General features: G+C 36.9%; 1 protein-coding gene across 1 annotated transcript in view; it reads right to left on the reverse strand.

The window, feature by feature from the left end:
• Smp_168310.1 (putative glycerol-3-phosphate dehydrogenase) overlaps window positions 1-19861 on the reverse strand; it is a gene marked incomplete at both ends in the record, with an annotated part of 28345 nt that overhangs the window by 5905 nt on the left and 2579 nt on the right. Inside the window, 3 exons of the mRNA XM_018799952.1 lie at window positions 9656-9709; window positions 13605-13797; window positions 19011-19202. Of these exons, the coding sequence (XP_018653814.1) occupies window positions 9656-9709; window positions 13605-13797; window positions 19011-19202 (439 nt within the window). The remainder of the gene's footprint in view (window positions 1-9655; window positions 9710-13604; window positions 13798-19010; window positions 19203-19861) is intronic.

Raw genomic sequence — 19861 nt, forward strand, 5'->3', positions numbered from 1 at the left:
CAAAACAACCTAAAATGATACAACCTAGTGCACGCTTTAACAAAGGCATGATCTTGAAGTACAGAGAAAATGTGCAAACTGGAATTACCGATAACCAATGCGAAGAGAAAAAAGATGATACCATGAAAGGGATTACAGAAAACAGACAATCACAGTTACCGTTACTAACTTTGACACTATTAACAGATTGAATAATCCTGTGATCTCATTAGTAGACTTTAATGCTAAAATACTAATACGAAAAGACTCAACGATTGTTTGAAACCAATTGTGAAAAAAATATAGACAGAAAGAAATTCGGGACTGTCAATATCAACTCATTGGGTGAACGAAGTATTGAAAACGATAATGATAAAAAGTCTAACAAAATTATTTTGAAATCACTCAGAAAAATGTTGTCGTAGAAACTAAAAGTTATGTAACGAAATTAACTAGATGATATCAAACATGTAAAATGCATCCATTTGAAATATATATAATACCAACTTTGGGGTATATCATGTTAAGATTCTACAATTATTGACTTCAGTTGTTTAAAAGAACATTTACACCGTCTTTTAAACCCTAGTCTTGCTATGATATGAGGCGATTGAAAGTAAGTTGTGGTTAGCCATTGGTCGTAGACAAGCAGATATTCAGCTGACTATTTAATTTGTGATTTCCTTTCCTATTATTGTTTTATACGCTGAACTCAATGAGTGTAAACTGCTTGCAATTTTGTGGAATATTGTCCAGCAATAATCTGGTTCCCTATGTTTCGTCGTATATTGTGTAACTGTTGTAACGTGATCTACTCTATGTATATCGTATTGTTCGAGTAGCTAATCTAGAGGTAGTATATTCATGATCACCGATCGGATAACCATATTATTATACCATACGGCAGAAAGAGGAGTTGCATATCCACTCGCGCATTATATTGTATAGCTTGTATGATGGTGTTTTATGAAGACTGGTTGTATTTTTCTAGTGTTTCATAATTATAAAGGAACTCCGCCCCTAAATGATATCAGTCTGTGACGAAAAGAACAAATTAAACCAACCATTGAAAAAAGTCTTCAATTAGTGTATATGTATTTCTCTAATGTTTAGTACTATATTTTTCACAGCTAACTTAGAAATGAATGTCTGCTTTTTAGGACATTTCTTTCTGTAATGATATATATTGCTTATTTGTACTAATGGCAGGTTGCTGCTGTACCATGATGTATGTATCTAATCTTAGTGAGAATTTCATTCATTTAGCTGAGAAAAAGTATGTACAGCTAAAACTGTTAAACACTACAATCATATACAGAAGTTATAAGGTTTAGTAATATTTAGTGGATAATTCTATGTAGAGAGTAACCTGAAAAGGTAATAGTTCATCATGTGAACAATACATACTTTTTTCATGTAATAAAAAAGGGATAGAAAAGGAGAAAACATTAAGCCCAACTATTTAATTTTCACCTCTTTTCCTTTAACATATTTGTACACAAACATTCTGAGAACAATCCCAAAAGAAACTAATTCACTTAAACATGTACATTACAACATTCCTATCTGTACATTCACTAAAAATAGTTTATTAGCAGGTACTACGTGTATTATCTTATATTTCGAGTTGTTGTGACTTTTTTATGATTAAAAAATCGATAATGGTTGAGTGATTTATAAGAACATAATGTGTTTTACCATAACAAAGAAAATAGTTTCCAATTTTAAGGATGAGGATAAGAAGAAAAAGCATTTTGCCAACATAAATTACTGATCCTAAGAAATTAATGTTCAGTATGAAAGCATAAACAACATGTAAATTATACTACCCCATGAAATTTGATGATAAATATAAATAATTTTCAAAGAGTAATGCATAAAATACGAATAGATACAATAATATCCGAAAATTCTTCAAAATATGGAGTAGGTTGACAAAATTTTAATAATAATAACAATAATGATGGTGAAATGACATGTTTTCCAGTAGACGAATGATTAATAAGGAGGGGGGTTGTTTTTGATGGAGCTTTGTTCACTGAGTTGGGTGGTTTGATCATGAGCTTTCATCATCCCTCTAAACAACATCAGCACAAAATTCGAGTGGAAGCGAAGTGTTCGAATTTCTCCACATGTGGTTCACAGCTTGTCCTCGTGGAGATTATCTGATTACATAGTTGGTATCACGAACTAACCAAAGTTAGACAACCACTGAAAATCACGAAACACTGAGCAGTTATTACATCTTAGTATAAGGCTTCTCGGTAGTGCGTGTCCTACACCACACCACGGATTGAATAGAGGGCTTTCAGGTCTCGTGGTGAGAGCTTAACCTATAGACCACTGTTTCGTACCTAATGGTTTATATTTCTAACCTCAATAAATCCGAGACATTGCACAACTATCGTATAATGTAATACGTTAATAAGTCTGAAAACCGATTTGGTTGAAGTTCTCTTGTTACGTCTCTTCAGCAAAAAAAAAATCAAAATTTTGATATTGCTTGATGCTATTACGAGTTCACCTTGTTCGGTAAACGGAACAAGGTCAAAGACATAGTGACACGATAGGCTATTCTAATCCGTTGTCCCCGGGCCTGCTAACTAGATAAAGAAGCCTTGATGAGGCGTATTCTGCAAGCACCCAGAAAATACGAGGTCACTAAGAACATAAACCAAGCTTATTTATACAATGGTAGAAACGCCCTTGGGAGAGCCACAAAATAGCGTACTAAAAAAAATCCGTCAACCAATGACAGTCAAGGATTCTGATTCGGAAAAGATCGTCAATATCATAAGGAATCCATACGTACGAAGTCACTGCAGAACGGTGCATGGTGCATCTACGTCAATGTGATCGATTCTCAGTCTTGTCACTCGGTCTCCAACCATTGGGTACCATAGTTGCGCGGACCCAGTCTGCATCCACCAACAAGGCTCAGACCAGAAGTCAGTGACTTCAAGGACTAATGCCATGTTTTGGTTTGGCCGCCTCTAAGTTTCTACTAGTCAACCCCAACACTAGTCAGAATAGCGTGTCGTGGCAATCTGTGTTCAGGCATACCTAACACGTGGCCCAACCGTCTCAGTCAATAGACATTTACAACCTCATCAACTGATATATCATTATTCCGTAATACTCTAAATCTAACCTCACTATTACTTACCCGGTGATCCCAGGAGATGCTAGCAATATTTCTAAGACATCTGTGATCAAATACTAGTAACTTACGAGTATCCTCTACCCTTAATGACCACGTTTCGCAGTCATAAATTAGAACAGAACGAACTGCCACACAGTATACTCATCCTTTAATTTATAGGCGGATTATCTCGCTTTTGGAATCCGTGCAGAGATTTCTTCAGACAACAACCCATTAGGGCTGATCAGACTTCCAAGATAAGTGAAGTTGTCGACGCGTCCGACTACTTCACTCCCCATCCTCAGTTCAGGTGTTGACGCAGGCCAGTCCTGAAGTAACAACTTGCATTTAGAGGAGGAGAAACGCATCCCAAACATCCTGGCATTGTTGCTCACCGCTACCAAAAGACTCTGCATTTTATCAGCGTCTTCACCAAACAGGACAATGTCATCTGCGTATTCTAAGTCGATAAGTGGACCCTTCTGGAAGATCAATTCCTGAAAATTCAGTCGACGAGAACGTTATTCCCAGCAGTAGGTCTATGATGAAACTAAACGAAAATGGAGATAGTGGACAGTCTTGCCGGACACCACTTGACGTTCCAAAATCAGATGACAGTTCGCCATAAACTCTGACTTGACTGGTAATGTCCAAGTAGAGAGCCTTCACAAGGTTTATGTACCTCTGAGGTATACCTTTCAATGGCAGACACCGTCACAGAACCTCTCGGTCTGCAGAGTCAAATGCTGCTTTCAAGTCAAGAAAAACTATCATTGTCGAACGCCGATAAGCATGTTTGCGTTCTAAAACCTGACGAATGGTGAATATCTGGTTGATGCAGCAACAACCAGATCTGAAGTCAGCAACATGCGACCACAGTTTATTCACGTTACTGAAGTAGTTCTACTTTGTCAACGCTTGCACTAACAAATGCTATTTATTTGAACACTTTCAGGGTTAAAAGACGTGTGCTTTGAGTGAGATTGTGTACTAAAATATAAATAAATACACATACATGTGGGTGAGAGAACTGCTTTGTGAGCAGGTACTCAATGGGTACTTGCTTAGCTATAAGTTAAAAGTTCCCAGTCAAAATGGTGACGACCGAAAACTCAACTGGAACACATTCAACCTCCATCCCGCACTAGGCATTTGTTTGTCTACTATTAGCATAGAAACTTGATATTACGTTTATTACGTTGAAGACTAACTTTTTTCTATTTGTAAAACACCGTTAGGGGAATTTCGACTTTAACGTGAAAAACACACTAACAAGCTTGTTTTCACGAAAGTTATATGTTGGTTTTGTAGTTTCTCCCTAGTCAGTAGGTGTTGCTTGATTTACCCTAGTGTGTGAGAATGTATGGGGAAATATTGGTAAACACCCAATTTTTAAATAACGCTGAGGCTTAAACAAACAGACCAGGAAAAATTCTTGAATTTCTACTCTCATTTCCCCAAGATTTCCATAAAATTTCCCCATAGTTAGGAGATCGGATGTTTACCAATTAGCAATAATCAGAGATAAAACACAAATGAGAATCGAAAAACTATAAACAAACACAAAGTATGAAATCGATAATAAGTGCATGTACTTAAAAAGGGAGGAATAAAATAATTTTGAATTACACCCAGTCACACACGTAGGGTAACACTTCAGAGGTAACGTCCTTCGATGGAGGTTGCTGAGCACTTGAAGGTCAAACTGTCGCAAAACGATTGATGCGTCACCTCGACAGTTCGTAAGGTTTATCAGTAACGGTCAGATCAAGACATTTTTAGATTTAAATTGAGTTTAGCCACACTATGTCTGATAACGTCCATCCTTCAAGTAACGAAAGTGGTGCCAACGTAATGATGCATGGTATAGGACAAAACTTAAATGATATTATGCTATCACGACGACTTACTGTTGGGGATACCAAATCCCCAGAACTTACTTGATAAGTTGCTCAATTTTGTAATTTTATTTTGGAAATTTGAATTTAGCTGTTTTCGCGCCAAACGTGCTCTTTTTACCTTCACACCATATTTCCCACTTGTAACTATCTTAAACGCTATTGGTCCATTGTTTCTTTGTGTGTGCTATTTATTAACGATACTCAAGGATATTTTGTTGCTGTATAAATACGCTTGACTTTTTCCCTTATTTGATTGCTGTGCTTCTGGCTGCTACGGAATATAACTTCCCCGCTCCAACTTGGACTTCTTACTCTAGTTAGCTGGGACTGGGTCGCGTCAGTATAGCTAGTTATCGGTCTCTGGTCACGTGTCTTTGTTCCGTTCGCTACTAGTGAATTCGTAAGCTTTCAGATATATCACTTACAAGTTGGGGCAATTTTGAGACCTATTTGAGAGAGGTACATAAGGTAATAGGTCTTCTGTGGTTGATAATTACTCTCACAGTATACTCACACTATGTCATGTCAGTATGTAGAAAGAATAATGATGACCAAACTCTAAAGTATTTCTTCGTCAGATATATCTGTACATATGGACGTAAACGCAGTTCGTCCGAATCAGATGCTTGTCTTCAGGATGTAGATGATGGAAGTAATCATCATTCTCTCGAATAAAACACACCTAACTCACCTACACAACCCAGACAAAGACGACGTTGGTTATCTACGTATGCTTTATTTCAAAAGAATTTATCCTTCGGGTCGAAATATTGTCACTGTCAATCTGGATCTTGGGTCCGTGAGGAAAATGGTGAGCTAAACGTCACCTCTATTAAAACCGTGCACAGAAGGGTATGTTTCTGTAGATCTAAAGATCTGCTAGAGAAGTTCACTAACAGCTACCACTCAATCTATGCCCTTAATGAACATCTGTCCAGTAAACTTATCCGTTCATGTTTAGAAGCATCGGAGGACGTATGTCAATAAGTTATCAGTTCAATCTGTGGTAACGATGAATTGCCATGTCAGGTGATGTCTCTCCTAATGCTTAAAATCGGTGCTTGCTAAAAATAAACGATTGTCTGAGCACAGTTGCAGCAGACGATCACCATTATCTGTTCGCCCAGTCGGAATACTAAAATACCCGCCTGAATGTCTTTCTGTTTGGTTTCGACTACCTATTTGGGCATTAAAGTCACCTGCTACGAGCACTATGTCCGAGCGTTTACCTTTATGAAGAAGTACAGAAAGCTTTCTGTAAAATTCATCCTTCACTCCATCCGGACTGCAGTCAGTGGTAGCGTAGGCAGAAACGACGAAAAGGCAACGACGTGTATCTCTATCCTTCCGAGATTTTACGAAGCCGTTTAGCCGAACAGCACATAGGAGACTGTTAACAGGGACCCATTCTAATAGTGCTTGCTCTGCCTTCGTGCTTAGTGCTATGCCTACAACCGCCAGTCCATGAGAACTGGTCAGCGGGGCGCCAGGTACACCGAGGGTGTATCTCGTCGGCTCTCCGTTCTGGCGAAATGAGGTCAAGTGAATGGTCACACTAGGATCCTTTATGCGTGTTTCGACACAGCATACATCAATGGTACGAGATTCTAGGGTCTTAGCCAAGGAGGCATGTTGACCGATTTGACTTAGGGTACGTACGTTGAAGGCTCCAACGTGTAGTTTGGAGCGAGGTTTTAGTAGATCTGGGACGGTGTTTTGCGCACCAGAATCGTTGGGCATGGTGACACTTGAGTAGGAAGTCTAAAGAGGAAGTTCAGTGTTGAAAGTCGAGGTGGGAGAATAATAGTTATTGAAAAAGGAGATTGATTATGAGTACAGTGATCTTGAGTGCTGTTAGAGGTATGAGGGCAGTTATCACTTCCCGGTTGCCTACACCGTGGAAGAGTTCTTCTAGAGGTGCCTGAAAAAGAAATTGGATTAGAAGTGGTCTTAGTGACCTGAGAGCATGACCGCAGTGTCCAAGGGACAACTGCTTGAGGTCGGTCACACACGACCTTTTCCAGAGTAGTTTTCGTGTTAGTTCCGTACTTGTCTAGACTTTACTGCCGAAGACGGATATCCGTGGGATAAGGTGAGGTGTGCATTTTTAGGGTCGACCTTTTCTAACCCCATCCTTCCTTGTGCGAAGGCAGTATCGCTGTTATACTGGTTGTCTGAGGGAAACGCCTTACCATCCGCAACATCCTACTATGGGAGAGAAAAAACCAGCTTCTACCTGAAAGGGAATTAAGAAAAGATGCTGGGAGTGGATAGGAAATGCGTTTCAGAAATCATCAAACTGAATCACGAGACCAGTGCTAACTTGGAATCCTGAAGGGAAATGGATAAGAGGAAGATCAAAGAACACACTGTGCCGGAAGTCAGAAGCAGATATCAAAAGGATGAATAGCAACTGTAAAGGATTGTCTAGGACAGAGTTCGATAGGGAATGCTTCTAGATGGTGTATGCTCCTTAACGAGGGGTAACATGCGTAAGAAGGTTCCTTCGACGCTATGGGGTTGGTAATTTTAGGTCTAACCCTACTCCTTTACCCGGGGTTTGATACCGACAGTAACCCTAGAAGGGCTTCACACAGTTCAAGCTTACTACTAAAAAGTGTGGTTATATCATTTACCTAAATTAAACACTTTCAATGTAATAATAATAATATATGCGGTGGTTTACTAGTTGGGGTGACGGATTTCCAAACAATGGGTCGTAATTTTAAATACCATTGCACTAGCTTTTGATACTTTAAAAAATTGTAGTTCAAAATTGAAAACATTAACATGTACCTATTACATGGGTTAAATTGTGGAAAAAAAAACACTTAAAACTCATCATTTAACACAACTCAGTTGAAAGGTTTTGAAGATTTCATATTATCGACTGTATACTGGAAAGACTGACCAAATTACATAATAATACACTTGAATCTAATATGCTTTCATTTTTATTACCCTCTATATTTAATCGTTTTTCAGGTGATTATAAACTTCCCATCTACTGAAACTCTGTGCCTTACTCGTTGGATACAGCTTTTCTTCTTCTGAATATATGAATTCAGACAATTAGCTTGAAATAAGAGACTCTCGTTGCTAGGATTAGACACAAATCTTCTTAGTATCATAGCCAAATGAAACTGACCAATGAGTCACAGAATCAGTTTAGACAACTATGATCGTTTTCAGCTGCGGTGATAGGAGTGGGATTATTGGTCTGTGTATCTAAGATAATATGTAATCTTACTCAGAAACTAAGATCAAGGCATAAAGCTTTCAGGAAGACGTAAATATGTAACTTAGTAATTTAGTTATATTTGTTAATTTAAGTAATTTAATCTATTTATACTGTAAATTGTATACGTATATTAAGTTAAATGATTGATTTATACAGTTGAAACCACGGGTTGACCTACGCTGGACCAACATTGAAAACCTGAAAGCACTAGACGACCATTCTGTTCTAGTATGAGACACCTGAGCAGCAAGCATTCACGATCCCAAGTATGAGACAGATATCCACCGCAAGTAATGGATGAAGGGTTGTGCAAGGTCATGGAACTGTTGAAATTAGGCATTATTACTGTTGGATGACGGCTCAGTGATCTAGAGTTAAAGCGTTCGCGCACGTAACCGAAGGTCCTGGTTTTGAGTCCTGTGTACGGGGTCGTGGATGCGTACTGCCGAGGAGTCCCAGATTAGGACGAAATGGTTGTCCAGTGCTTCCAGGTTTTCGATAGTGGTCGAGCATAGATCGACTCGTGGTTTCAATAGTAAGAATATTACAATATCCACAAGCCCCATACTGATTAATTTACATCAATTACTGCCTAATTCAATGTGTGTAAATTTGAATATTGACCAGATAAGTGGATCTAATATATAACTGTGTATTTCAGAGACAGGTCTTTTGATTTATTTGTGGTGCATAACCAATTTTCATTTGCACCCTTGTCTTCTTCCTTGTGTCATGTAGTAAATCGTAGTTTCCGGTTCCAAGTATCAGTTATTCCTCAGTTATAACAAACGCAAAAGAATTTTAGCACCGATATTTCAACGACAATCAAAGTTAATATCTAAACACATTATAATCTGAAATGATGGAGAAAATTTGAAACTCAAGTGAATGCCTTTGGTACAGGTAGACTATAAAAATACCAGAGAATTTCTCGAAGCATGGCATTCAGACCAATTAAAAATCAACAGATACATTGACATTGACCAAAATTACGAACCCATACGGATGAGGACAATGTCGGTCACAAAACCAAAAATCAACTAATAAAAGACAATCAACGTGAGTCTAAAGGCAAATAAAGACGACTAAGCACGAACAATGTCACCGGAATGAACCCAAATAACACCTTGTGGAATAGCTAGAAAGGTCAGTTCTACATGAACTAGGCACCAATGTTGTCCAGGATGACAATGAAAGCTCCGTAATTAAACCACCTATTTTATACCAACATTACTATTACTACATAATTTTGATAAAATAATTGGCTTTTGTTCAGAAATATTGTCATGTTAAACAAACACTTAAATGCAACTATCATTTTATCGTTAAAGATTTTGAAAACAAGTGAAAATATTTGAAAACAAGAAAACAGTCAGTAATTAAATAGCTTACATATAAATAATTCAGCCATTCCACAACTTTGTTCTATTGTTAACCAATCAGTACCTAAAAAGTTAGAATGAGCACAACATAAAAGGACTTAAAACATTTTAGATGATCATGATGAAAATAGTGAAAACTTGTCTTTATACTGTACAGTTATTAATACGATAAGTCTGTATATCTAATTTTAGTTTAGTGGTTTAATGCATTCAACTTTTATTTAACATAGTAGGTCACAGATTCGAAATCCGTTTTACCTACCTCATTTTAAGAAATTAGCTAGTATTATCAGCCTTCATACAAATGGTATAGCTTAAAGCCGAATATAAAGTAAATTGGATACATACATGTCTGACTAAATACTAAGAAAAATAATGTCGGTTCGTCATAAACAATATAGAACGTGACAATTATATGCATCGGTTCAAGCTGCTACACTATATCAGGACAGTCGGATGAAAATACCAAGAAAAATGTCAGAGTAATAAGACGGGTAATAGCATTAGTGATAGTAGAAAACATTGGACATGGACAGCATGATTCGAGAAGACAGAATGAACTGGTAATATGAGATCGTTTTAAAATTTAAGATCTAAGGGAAGACGATTAGTGAATCCATCTGTGTTATTGCGACCGATTATGACGCCTTCCACCCAACACCTCCAACTACTGACCGCGGTCACTGCACGAAAAACAGACAGGTAGTCTGCACCTGTCAACACAGGTTAGTTCAGTGGTCAATCACTCCACGGACTGATTCCACTTCTTAGCTTGACGCACCTAACTTGAAAAATGATATATTTCAGTGAACTTTGCTGATTCATACACTAAACGGTAAGCCACATTTATTGAGATCTCCAAAAATATTTTACTCTGATCCCTAAACATTTTCAAATGAGACAGGGTCTATATATTTGAGACTCGCTGGTTGAGAACCAAGTGTGTAATCAATGAGACTAGGTTTGGGATAATCAATTTATTTAACACAAAATTACAGAGTTCTTTTGCAAAATGTGAAAACCATACATTAAATAAAGATGGATAGTGGCTAGCAGTGGAATCCAGTTTGACGCGCATTTCGTCCTATTTGAGACTCGTGAGCTGGATGTATCTGCGTGTCAGAGTTGATGTTCACTCTGGAACTCGAACCCAGTACCTTTCGCTTCAAACGTCATCGCGTTATCCACTCAGCTACTGAGTCCTGATAGCCACTTGCTTGTGCAATGGGGTGAAGTTTGAATTCACTTAATACTGTTTGTTTGAATCTTACCATTGATGCTCCCAGAGTGAACATCAACTTTGAGATTACATTAAATAACTGAAGTCACGTAAAAGTTTTTTCAAGTGATTTTTATTTAGGTTGTTTGTGTTTCACTATTTCTCAGTGAAACAAACACTTTTGTCTAGCACAACATTTCTTACTGTTTTTACGTATTCCCTTTGAACATACCCATTTGATTTATAGAATCGACAATCGGTTTTTCTAAAATCAATTTCTCCCTATATGAAATTTCTTAAAATATCTAAACATTGTAGTGCCGTGCTCCGTTAATCATTCACCTTGATAACCGTTATAATACCAATCTTAACGGTGAGTAAAATCAGAAGGCAAAGAGAAACGGCGACTACAGTTTATTGTCAAATGACGCAGACCAGAAATTTACAAGCACATGAGCGAATATCAGCAAGCAGCGAGCGCAAGCAATTACATAGGCAATTTATAGTCAAATTTAATAAGGGCACAGCAAAACAAAACAAAAGCTGATAATAGGATTGCGTGCATATACATATGGGGAGGAGTACGAGTCATCGAATGATACTTAAGCAATCAACATTTTGACTAGAGTGTCATGTGCTCTAGTGGTCATAACGGTAAGTGAAATCTCTACTTCCGATTCCCCATCTTCTGCTTACATAGATCTATCTAACTTAGTAATAAACACGTACTTTTAGCAATATATAAAACGAAGAATAATAGTACTAACAAAATGATCAATAATCCTTGTCCTTGTAATCTTGAGCCAATGAATTTACATTTTAGTCATTAATCGTTTCAGAGACAGGAAATTAAAGATTTTTTAGAAAAAGCCAGCAATCATACGATCGACAGCTTCAGTGGATTACCAGGCATTATAATTAAAACTAATGTATAAGGACGAAAAGGTCAAAATTGAGAATACGATTTTTAGGTTATTGTGTGAAATTAAAATATCATGTATAACAAGCATCAAAAATACCTTTGTATACTGATTAAAACATTTCACATGATAATGGAAAATTGTTTTTGCCACCATTGAGTAAAACTGATAGTGCTAAATATATCAAATGTTAAATTCTATCTTTGTAGAATGTTTATAAAAGACAAATTAACGCTATTCCCAAACCCTTAACAAACGAAACCTTTACTTAGTACTATATTTTATGGACGAACTGATAAGATAACGTCATTCGGAAATTTCGCGCAAAATCCAATTATCCATGTGGCTGCATGCCACTTACGCATCCTACCTGATGTCAGTTTGCGACGGAAACTCTAACCCTAAGAACAATGTGAGGATTCTTAAAGATCTATTTCTCAGAAGACGAATAATCTATGCATACATGAGGACGACCTTATGTCATTGTTCTTTTAATTATCAGGCAGAGTTACCGATGCAAGACGTTAAACAACTCATTATGTAAATCTGCTTACACTTCGTAATATTATGGGTTTTTTTCCGCAAACTATCCACCTGTAAGAGCCGTTCTCATATTGGCTAGGAAATGACTGAGAATTTGTAGCAATGTTATGAACCTCAGAAAAAGTTTTAATCTATGTAAAATAAAAAGAATAGTATTTAACACATCATATGTAACTTTCTAGATGGCCAAAAAGTCAGAGACTGAACATTAACTCAACGATTTATACGAGCCTAGTTAAACAAGGAGACAACCAGGCAGCAATACTAGCTAATACAAGTCCACAATAAACAGACTGGAAGACTGATATTTTGCCACAAAACTCATATTATTACTATAATATTACTGTATAATACATCGGTATAAATAGATTCTAACTGGCCTTGGGAAACATTAAGCATAATAACAGAATAAGAAATAAGGTAAAAAATAAAATAAATTTAAAGTTAACTGTGAAGAATATGAATTCTAGTCCAACAATAGAATGTCACATAAAAATTAGGATTTCAAATTGTAAAACTGAGAACAAGGAGTTTACAGTTACTCCTAATAACCACAACTCAGCGTGTTGCAAAACGCATGACATTCACTAACTGGTGGTCATCTCTTCTGGTTATTGAAGTCGAAACAAGATTTAACAAATTCAATTAAAACAAACTATACGAGCTAGTGGTATATGAAAGTGGTGGAAATTATTTTTGAGTGCAAATCAAATCATCCGAAAACATCCATTTTGATGGTTTGAACGTATGTTATGTTCAAGTGAGAACTAAGACGGTTAAAATATATTACTATTAGAAATCGCTACATAAAGCGAAGAAACGATGCATTAGTGATGTGGCGATAAGGAATAAAAAGAAATCGTGTTACAGTTATAACTATTAGCTGTATCAAGACTCCCTAGCTGAGATCTTAAAAATCATGCGATGAGGTCGATTGAGATGTTAACAAACATGGAACATTCTAAAAGTAATAATATCAAATGCTATTCACCAGACGAACATAAATTCACTTGGTATTATTTGCTTGTATCTTACCATTGTTGTTAAGGACTGCCATTGATCAGTCACTTGTTGGTATACGTGCATCCTGTGTGGACTGCCTCGATATTGCCTTAAGTCACAAGCTTTACAAGCAAAGATGGATGGTGGCTAGCAGCGGACGAAACACGCGTTCTGGACCCCATTGCTAGCCATCATTCATCTTTGCTTATAAGACGAACATGAAGTTTAAAATCAATTATCATAGTTAACTATCAGTAAGCTACAAGAAAACAAACCTCTATCGGGGAATAGCTCTTTCATAAGTTCAGACATTTCCCAGAATCCAATACGAAGTACAGCAGACTTTGTATTATCTCCTAGCTTTAAACCACCACAGACACCTGCAGCGATTGCTACAACATGTTTAATACCGCCACATAATTCAACTCCAACATCATCCTGTGTAATCACCATTCTTAAGTAATCTGTCTGTATTAACACAATAAAAGTAAAACACACAACAAATTTCAATAAATATTATTGCGTAAGAAAGAACTATGCAACAGATAATACTACATAAAGCCCATTAACTCAAATACTTGGCATCAAGCCCTATTAAAATGTGAGTTCATGTAGCACTACTTGGTTAACCAAACTGAATTAGGTTGAACGGGGTTCAAATCCACTAATTGATGGCTGAAAGTTGAATCTCTTAACGACTGAGACACCACTCCAACAAACTAGACAACAAAAGAAACAGTTTCTACTGACTGACCTTAACTACATAACCACTGAAAAGCAGAAAATATTGAACAGCTGTCTGATTCTCAGTCAGTCAGTCAGCTACAACGTAGGACCAGGCACATATATACATCGGTCCAAGTAGCCATACCTCGTTAGCACAACACGATGAACACCGGATTCATAGAAGTAGTTAATTTAGTCGTGGTAATATATAAAAGAAAGATTGTATATAAGTATATAGTACAGGAAGAAAGACAGATATGAAGCAATTTTAATCTTAAGGTTTAAGGGAAGACAGAAAGTGTATACACCTACTCCATTGTGATCGATTCTGAGCCATGTCACACAGAGTCTCCAATCATTGGTTACGATAGTTGCGCGGACCCCAACCAGGTAGTCTGCATCTACGATTCTAATATGAGACTTCTCAGCGGTGCGCATCTACAACCCCAGTAAGTGAATTTAACCCAGGACATTCAGGTCTCTTGACAGTAGGTGATTATAACCACTTGCTTAAAACGAAAATTTTTTTGTAGTTGAAATTATGATTCCATTGAAGTTAGAACACCATGGAAAACCTGGAAGCAATGTACGGCCGCTTCGTCCTATTGTGGGACTCCTCAGCAGCGCGCATCCACGATCCCGCCTCGCGAAATTCGAACATTAACACCGTTGGATGCCGGCTCAGTGGTTTAGTGATTAAGCGCTCGGGCGCGAGACTGATAGGCCTTGTGTTCGAATCTCGTGAGGCGGGATCATGGATGCGCACTGCTGAGGAGTCCCACAATAAGACGAAACGGCTGTACATTGCTTCCAGGTTTTCCATGTAGGTCTAGCTTCAATTGACTCATGATTTCAACTATAAAATTACTGAAATCTCCACAAAACCCCGTCTGAAAAATTTTCAGTACAAATTTTCCATTAACAATTTACAAATGAAAATAATCTTAAAAATAAAAAACCAAGATATTTAGGAAATTATGATAAATCAAATAGCTTCAGTTCTAGCGAAAATAATTTAGGCAGAAAATTGAAATCAACATATTTGTCTAAATGTTTACAAAAAAATAAGCTTGATAAATTTAGACAAGAGGGATGATCTTCGGAGAAAATGCGTACAGAATAAATACAAAATACTTTAGGCAAACAACTGTACAACTTTAATATGCTTACAAATTTTAAAAACTGTCTTAGAACTTCCCTTGGATATGTAGGTCGCTGGTCGATTCGATAGAAACATTCTGACAGATAACTGACTTGATTGCTAGGGGCGGCCAGACCAAAACGTGGCACAAATCCATGAAGTCACTGACAAGTGGACTGGTCCATGTTGGTAGGTGTAGACTACCTGGTTGGGATTCGCGAGATGATAGCAACCGATGGTTAGAGATCTTGAATGACATGGCTTAAAATCGTTTGCAATGGAGAAGGTGCATCCACTCTTTGTGTTCTGTCAAACCCTAATCTTCTGAATTCTTCATGTCCCTATCCTTTTTCTCCTTCCAAATTTATTTCACTGTATTACACTTTTTGAACAACATTTTCAAACCCTAATCTTTCACATGACTGCTTATACTCTTACTACTTCTACCACTATGGAATTTGAATCAACAACTTGATCTCTGTGCAAATGTGGTATAGCAACTCGAACCGATGTACGTACGTACGAAGTTCTGCGTTGTGACTGACTGACTGATTGCTATTACTGTCAAAATATATTAAATATTTAATTTTCAGGATTTTATGGTGATCGATTCAATTTGTAGACTTGCAGATCATGGTTTCGGTACTTGGTGCAGAAGTGGGTACATAGTGTTGATGAACCCCATACAAGGACAAAACAGATATCTAGTACCGTGGTGTTTGCTACTTATGTCGACATAAGTAGTATATAACGCTAGTCAGGAATAGAATGTCTGGCAGCGGAAGGTTTAGAAGATCGAGGAGGGAAGAACGGGAAGAAAAAGCAATTGGTATGGAAATGCAGGAACAATGAAGTCTGAGACAATTAATGAACATTTTGCAAATGAAGTATTGGGGTATGGTCTTTCTATTTTATCAGGTGACTCTGTAATTTTGTGTTTAGTATAATCGGTTGTCCTTGCCTGTGTTCTCCTTCACTACAGTACCACCTGGTTTTCAATTTTACCTTGAACGAAATCAATCTATGGTAAATACTAACTACATATCAAGCATTTATTGATCATAAATGTTACAACAATGTAGCCATGAATATCAAAGACGGAAAAATCCCAGCCACAACAAGCAGTCGTTCTTTTCTTCAACAAGTGTTTTTTCATATATGTACATATAACCCCCTAAGTATATGTGCGTTCGGGTTATTTTATCACAAACAAAGGACTGTTGCTTTTAGGAATTAAATCTACTGCAACTCTATCTCCACAAAAAGAGATCGAAAATCTGAGAAAACGGAGGTTTTCTTTATAAAATAAGATTTAGAAATATTGGGACTTTCCAATAAGAGAAATATTAATGTGATCGGATGCTCAACAATGATCATCCACAACCTTGCATCGGAGGCTTGAACCCAAGACCTTCGATTTTACGTGAACGCTTAACCTCTAGACCACCGAGCCGACAACCAACAGTGTTAATGTCTAGCTTCAACCGATCCATGATATCTCGCGACCATCCTCCACTGTCTTAGGCGGGCAACTGCTTCACGCTCGACACGGCTGAACTCCATTGGTCACGACTTCTCAGTAGAACTCTGAGAGTTACCTCTCGAAGGTAATCATTTGTGAACACATGATAATTTTCAGTATGGAGTTGTGGAGATTATTGAATTTCATTGAAATCATGAACCGATCAGTGTTAGACTACCATTGAATACCTGGAAGGACTGGACAGCCGTTTTGTCCTAGTATGGGACCACTCCTCAGTGACGCGAATCCACGATCCCGCATGCGAGACTCGAAGAATATCGACGCAATTAAATCATTTGATTGACAAAATGATAAAAAACGTTTTAAAGTCTTGAGGTCGTTTTATAAACAAAATGAGTAGATTAATTCATTGTTTTACGAAAAGTGTTAGCCATTTGACTGCCGATTAATATTTTTGGATGAAATATCAAACTCTATTCTATTAATTTATGTTTTAAACATCGAGGTTAAATGTATCTCATATGCCAAAATTTTTAATGCATCCAAAGGGGTAAGCTTTCAAAATAGGGAAGTGATTGACGTTGCTATTCCAGATAGGTCATGTGTTGTTTCAAGGCATATGGTAGGTGACAGATGTAAGCCTGGAGAAGACGATTGTGAGTGAATTAATCATCTAACTAAGATCACGGACTATATGTTCATGTCTGAGTCATTAAAAATACACATATATACCTATGAGTTATGTACACATTGACTCAGTTTTTAGACTAAAGTTTTTAAAGCATTCCTAGTTGCCACACTTGTATACTCGGTTGGATAAGCATTAGGGAGAGCATATTATGAATGAATCAGATTAATGGATTATAACAGTAGCTTATATAGTCTAGTTAACAATAAAGCGATTGGTCGCAATAAATAAAATATACGTAAAAATAAATATAAATATATAAATAAAATAACTAAAATAAATACATAAATATATAGAACTGTAGGTCGTACATAATGAAGAAAGACTGAAAAACCTTTCATTATAATCAATAACATTGGTTTGGAATCAGGGTTTTCCAACTCCCCTAGGTGGACCGTCAGTGTCCACCAATCTGGTTAAAGCTCCGGACACTCGCTTTTCGTCCTCTCAATTTCGTGAACAACAGTAATGCTGCGAGAAGGTAGTGAGTAGGAATTCCGTGGCATTGGCTGTATACGCGTGGCCATGTGAGAGCATTTCGAGAGGGAGATGACTCTCCCCACCCTCGGCTGTACCAGGGCATTTTGGGACTGTATGCATTTTGTTTGTCCTGCTTCAGTTTGGGCACCTGGGCAGTATCACAGCCCTCACACAAATCAAATGAGATTTGTGCGGCGCATATATATCTAGTGCTTCCTTTTACCAATATTTATGTTTGAATAAATATCTAGTGCTTCCATTTTGTTTGTGACGATAGTAGCATTGATTGTGATTAACAAAGAGAGAAAATACAGTTCCATTTTGTCATAAATGCTCATGAAACGAAATATATCTAAAGTTTCATGTTTTATTCACCAATGACATTCAATCAACAAACAGATTACTGTAGGTTCCGAGTAGATAATAAATATACGACCATTAGAAAAGTAGGTCAAATCTCATATCATCTATATTTATAATTACAATATTTTAAAGGCTAATTGTACTTTGTACAGCACAACTATCAATAGTAAAATTATTAACGGATAAATAACTCTTGTACATTTAATTATGAAACCATTTGATGTGGGTATGGTTGTTTGTTCTTCTCTAACAAAAAAAACGTTCATTTGTATATTTATGCACTAATACATCGATACTGTTAAAAAAAAATTATTTCAGTAGTTGAATTTATTAGTCGAAATTTATTGTCAGTATGGGGTTGTAGATACCGTTAAATTGAATTGAAATCATGAAACGATCTAAGTAAGACCACCATTGAAAACCTTGGATGCCACTTCAGTAGTCTAGAGGTTGAGTGTTCATGTCTGAGACCGAAAGTCCTGGGTTCGACTCCCACATATGAGGTCGTGGATATGCACTGCTGAGGGGTCCCCGCCAAGACAAAACGGCTTTCCAGTGCTTCCAGGTTTTAGTGGTGATATAAATTGGATAGGTTGATTATTTAAATTTAGTTTATAGGAGTTAAACGAAGCCTTAAACACCATGCTTCGACACCTCGCAGGATTAGCTTCTTAATAATTAAATAAAATGCTTATAGAAAGTAGAATCAGTCCACAAGCTACAAAAAATCAACCGAACTTCTTAAGCTGCTTATTGAACTTAGGATACCAAGCAATTTTCTCTGTGAAATATCATAATACCTGAAGCAATCGTTTTACTTCACTTCCATGATCGTAATTTTTAGCACCAATAGTTACTTCGGTGAATTGTTGTTCAGCTATTTCTATGGCTGTTGTAGCTCCACTGACAACAACACAACTTTTACCAGTTTGCTCACGAATCATATCACTCACTAGTTTGACTCGATTTTCTTCTGAATACAAAACAAGACCCTACATTCGATTGTTTTTTTTTCAAAAAAAGGAAATAACGAAGAATTATGAGAAAAAAGTTATTCATGGGAAACAGTATTGTATCGCAAAATAAATCCATTCAATCAGATTCTTTCCGCTTTAAAATAACAACTAGAAACATACTTATGAGAGGAAAGTTAAGGATTTATGTTCATTAGTCATACAAGGTGTTGTTTTGGGAGCAGCCTTTGCATTTTACCGTTTTGCAGTACATGGACAGTGGATTTATAGAAGTATTATGAGCAGTTATAAGCTGTAATCTAAATCAATTAGTTGTCTAAGTGAGCAAAAAACTATTTACAATGTGAGTTTAACTAGCCATTGAACTAAAATATTAACATATTCAACCTATGATTAATGAAAGTTCATTTACCAGAAATGATTATTTCAGTTTAGCCGAATTAACAATAAAGACACAATTAACTACTGTTATAACTAATGATCTAATAACAATATTCTCAAAAGCCATAAAGTTAGGTAGACGAATGTTAGGTGTTTGAAGTTCGAGTAGGAAACCCTGAACCTAGATTTCATACTAGTTGGCACTAGTTAGTAAGATGTGCTTGCAATCTAGATGGAATTGATGCGTCATCCAGAGAAATTTGAACTAACATCACCCAGTTTCACAGTCTGAGACA

The sequence above is a fragment of the Schistosoma mansoni genome, chromosome W (assembly GCF_000237925.1).
Source record: "Schistosoma mansoni strain Puerto Rico chromosome W, complete genome".
In the NCBI taxonomy this organism is placed as follows: domain Eukaryota; kingdom Metazoa; phylum Platyhelminthes; class Trematoda; order Strigeidida; family Schistosomatidae; genus Schistosoma; species Schistosoma mansoni.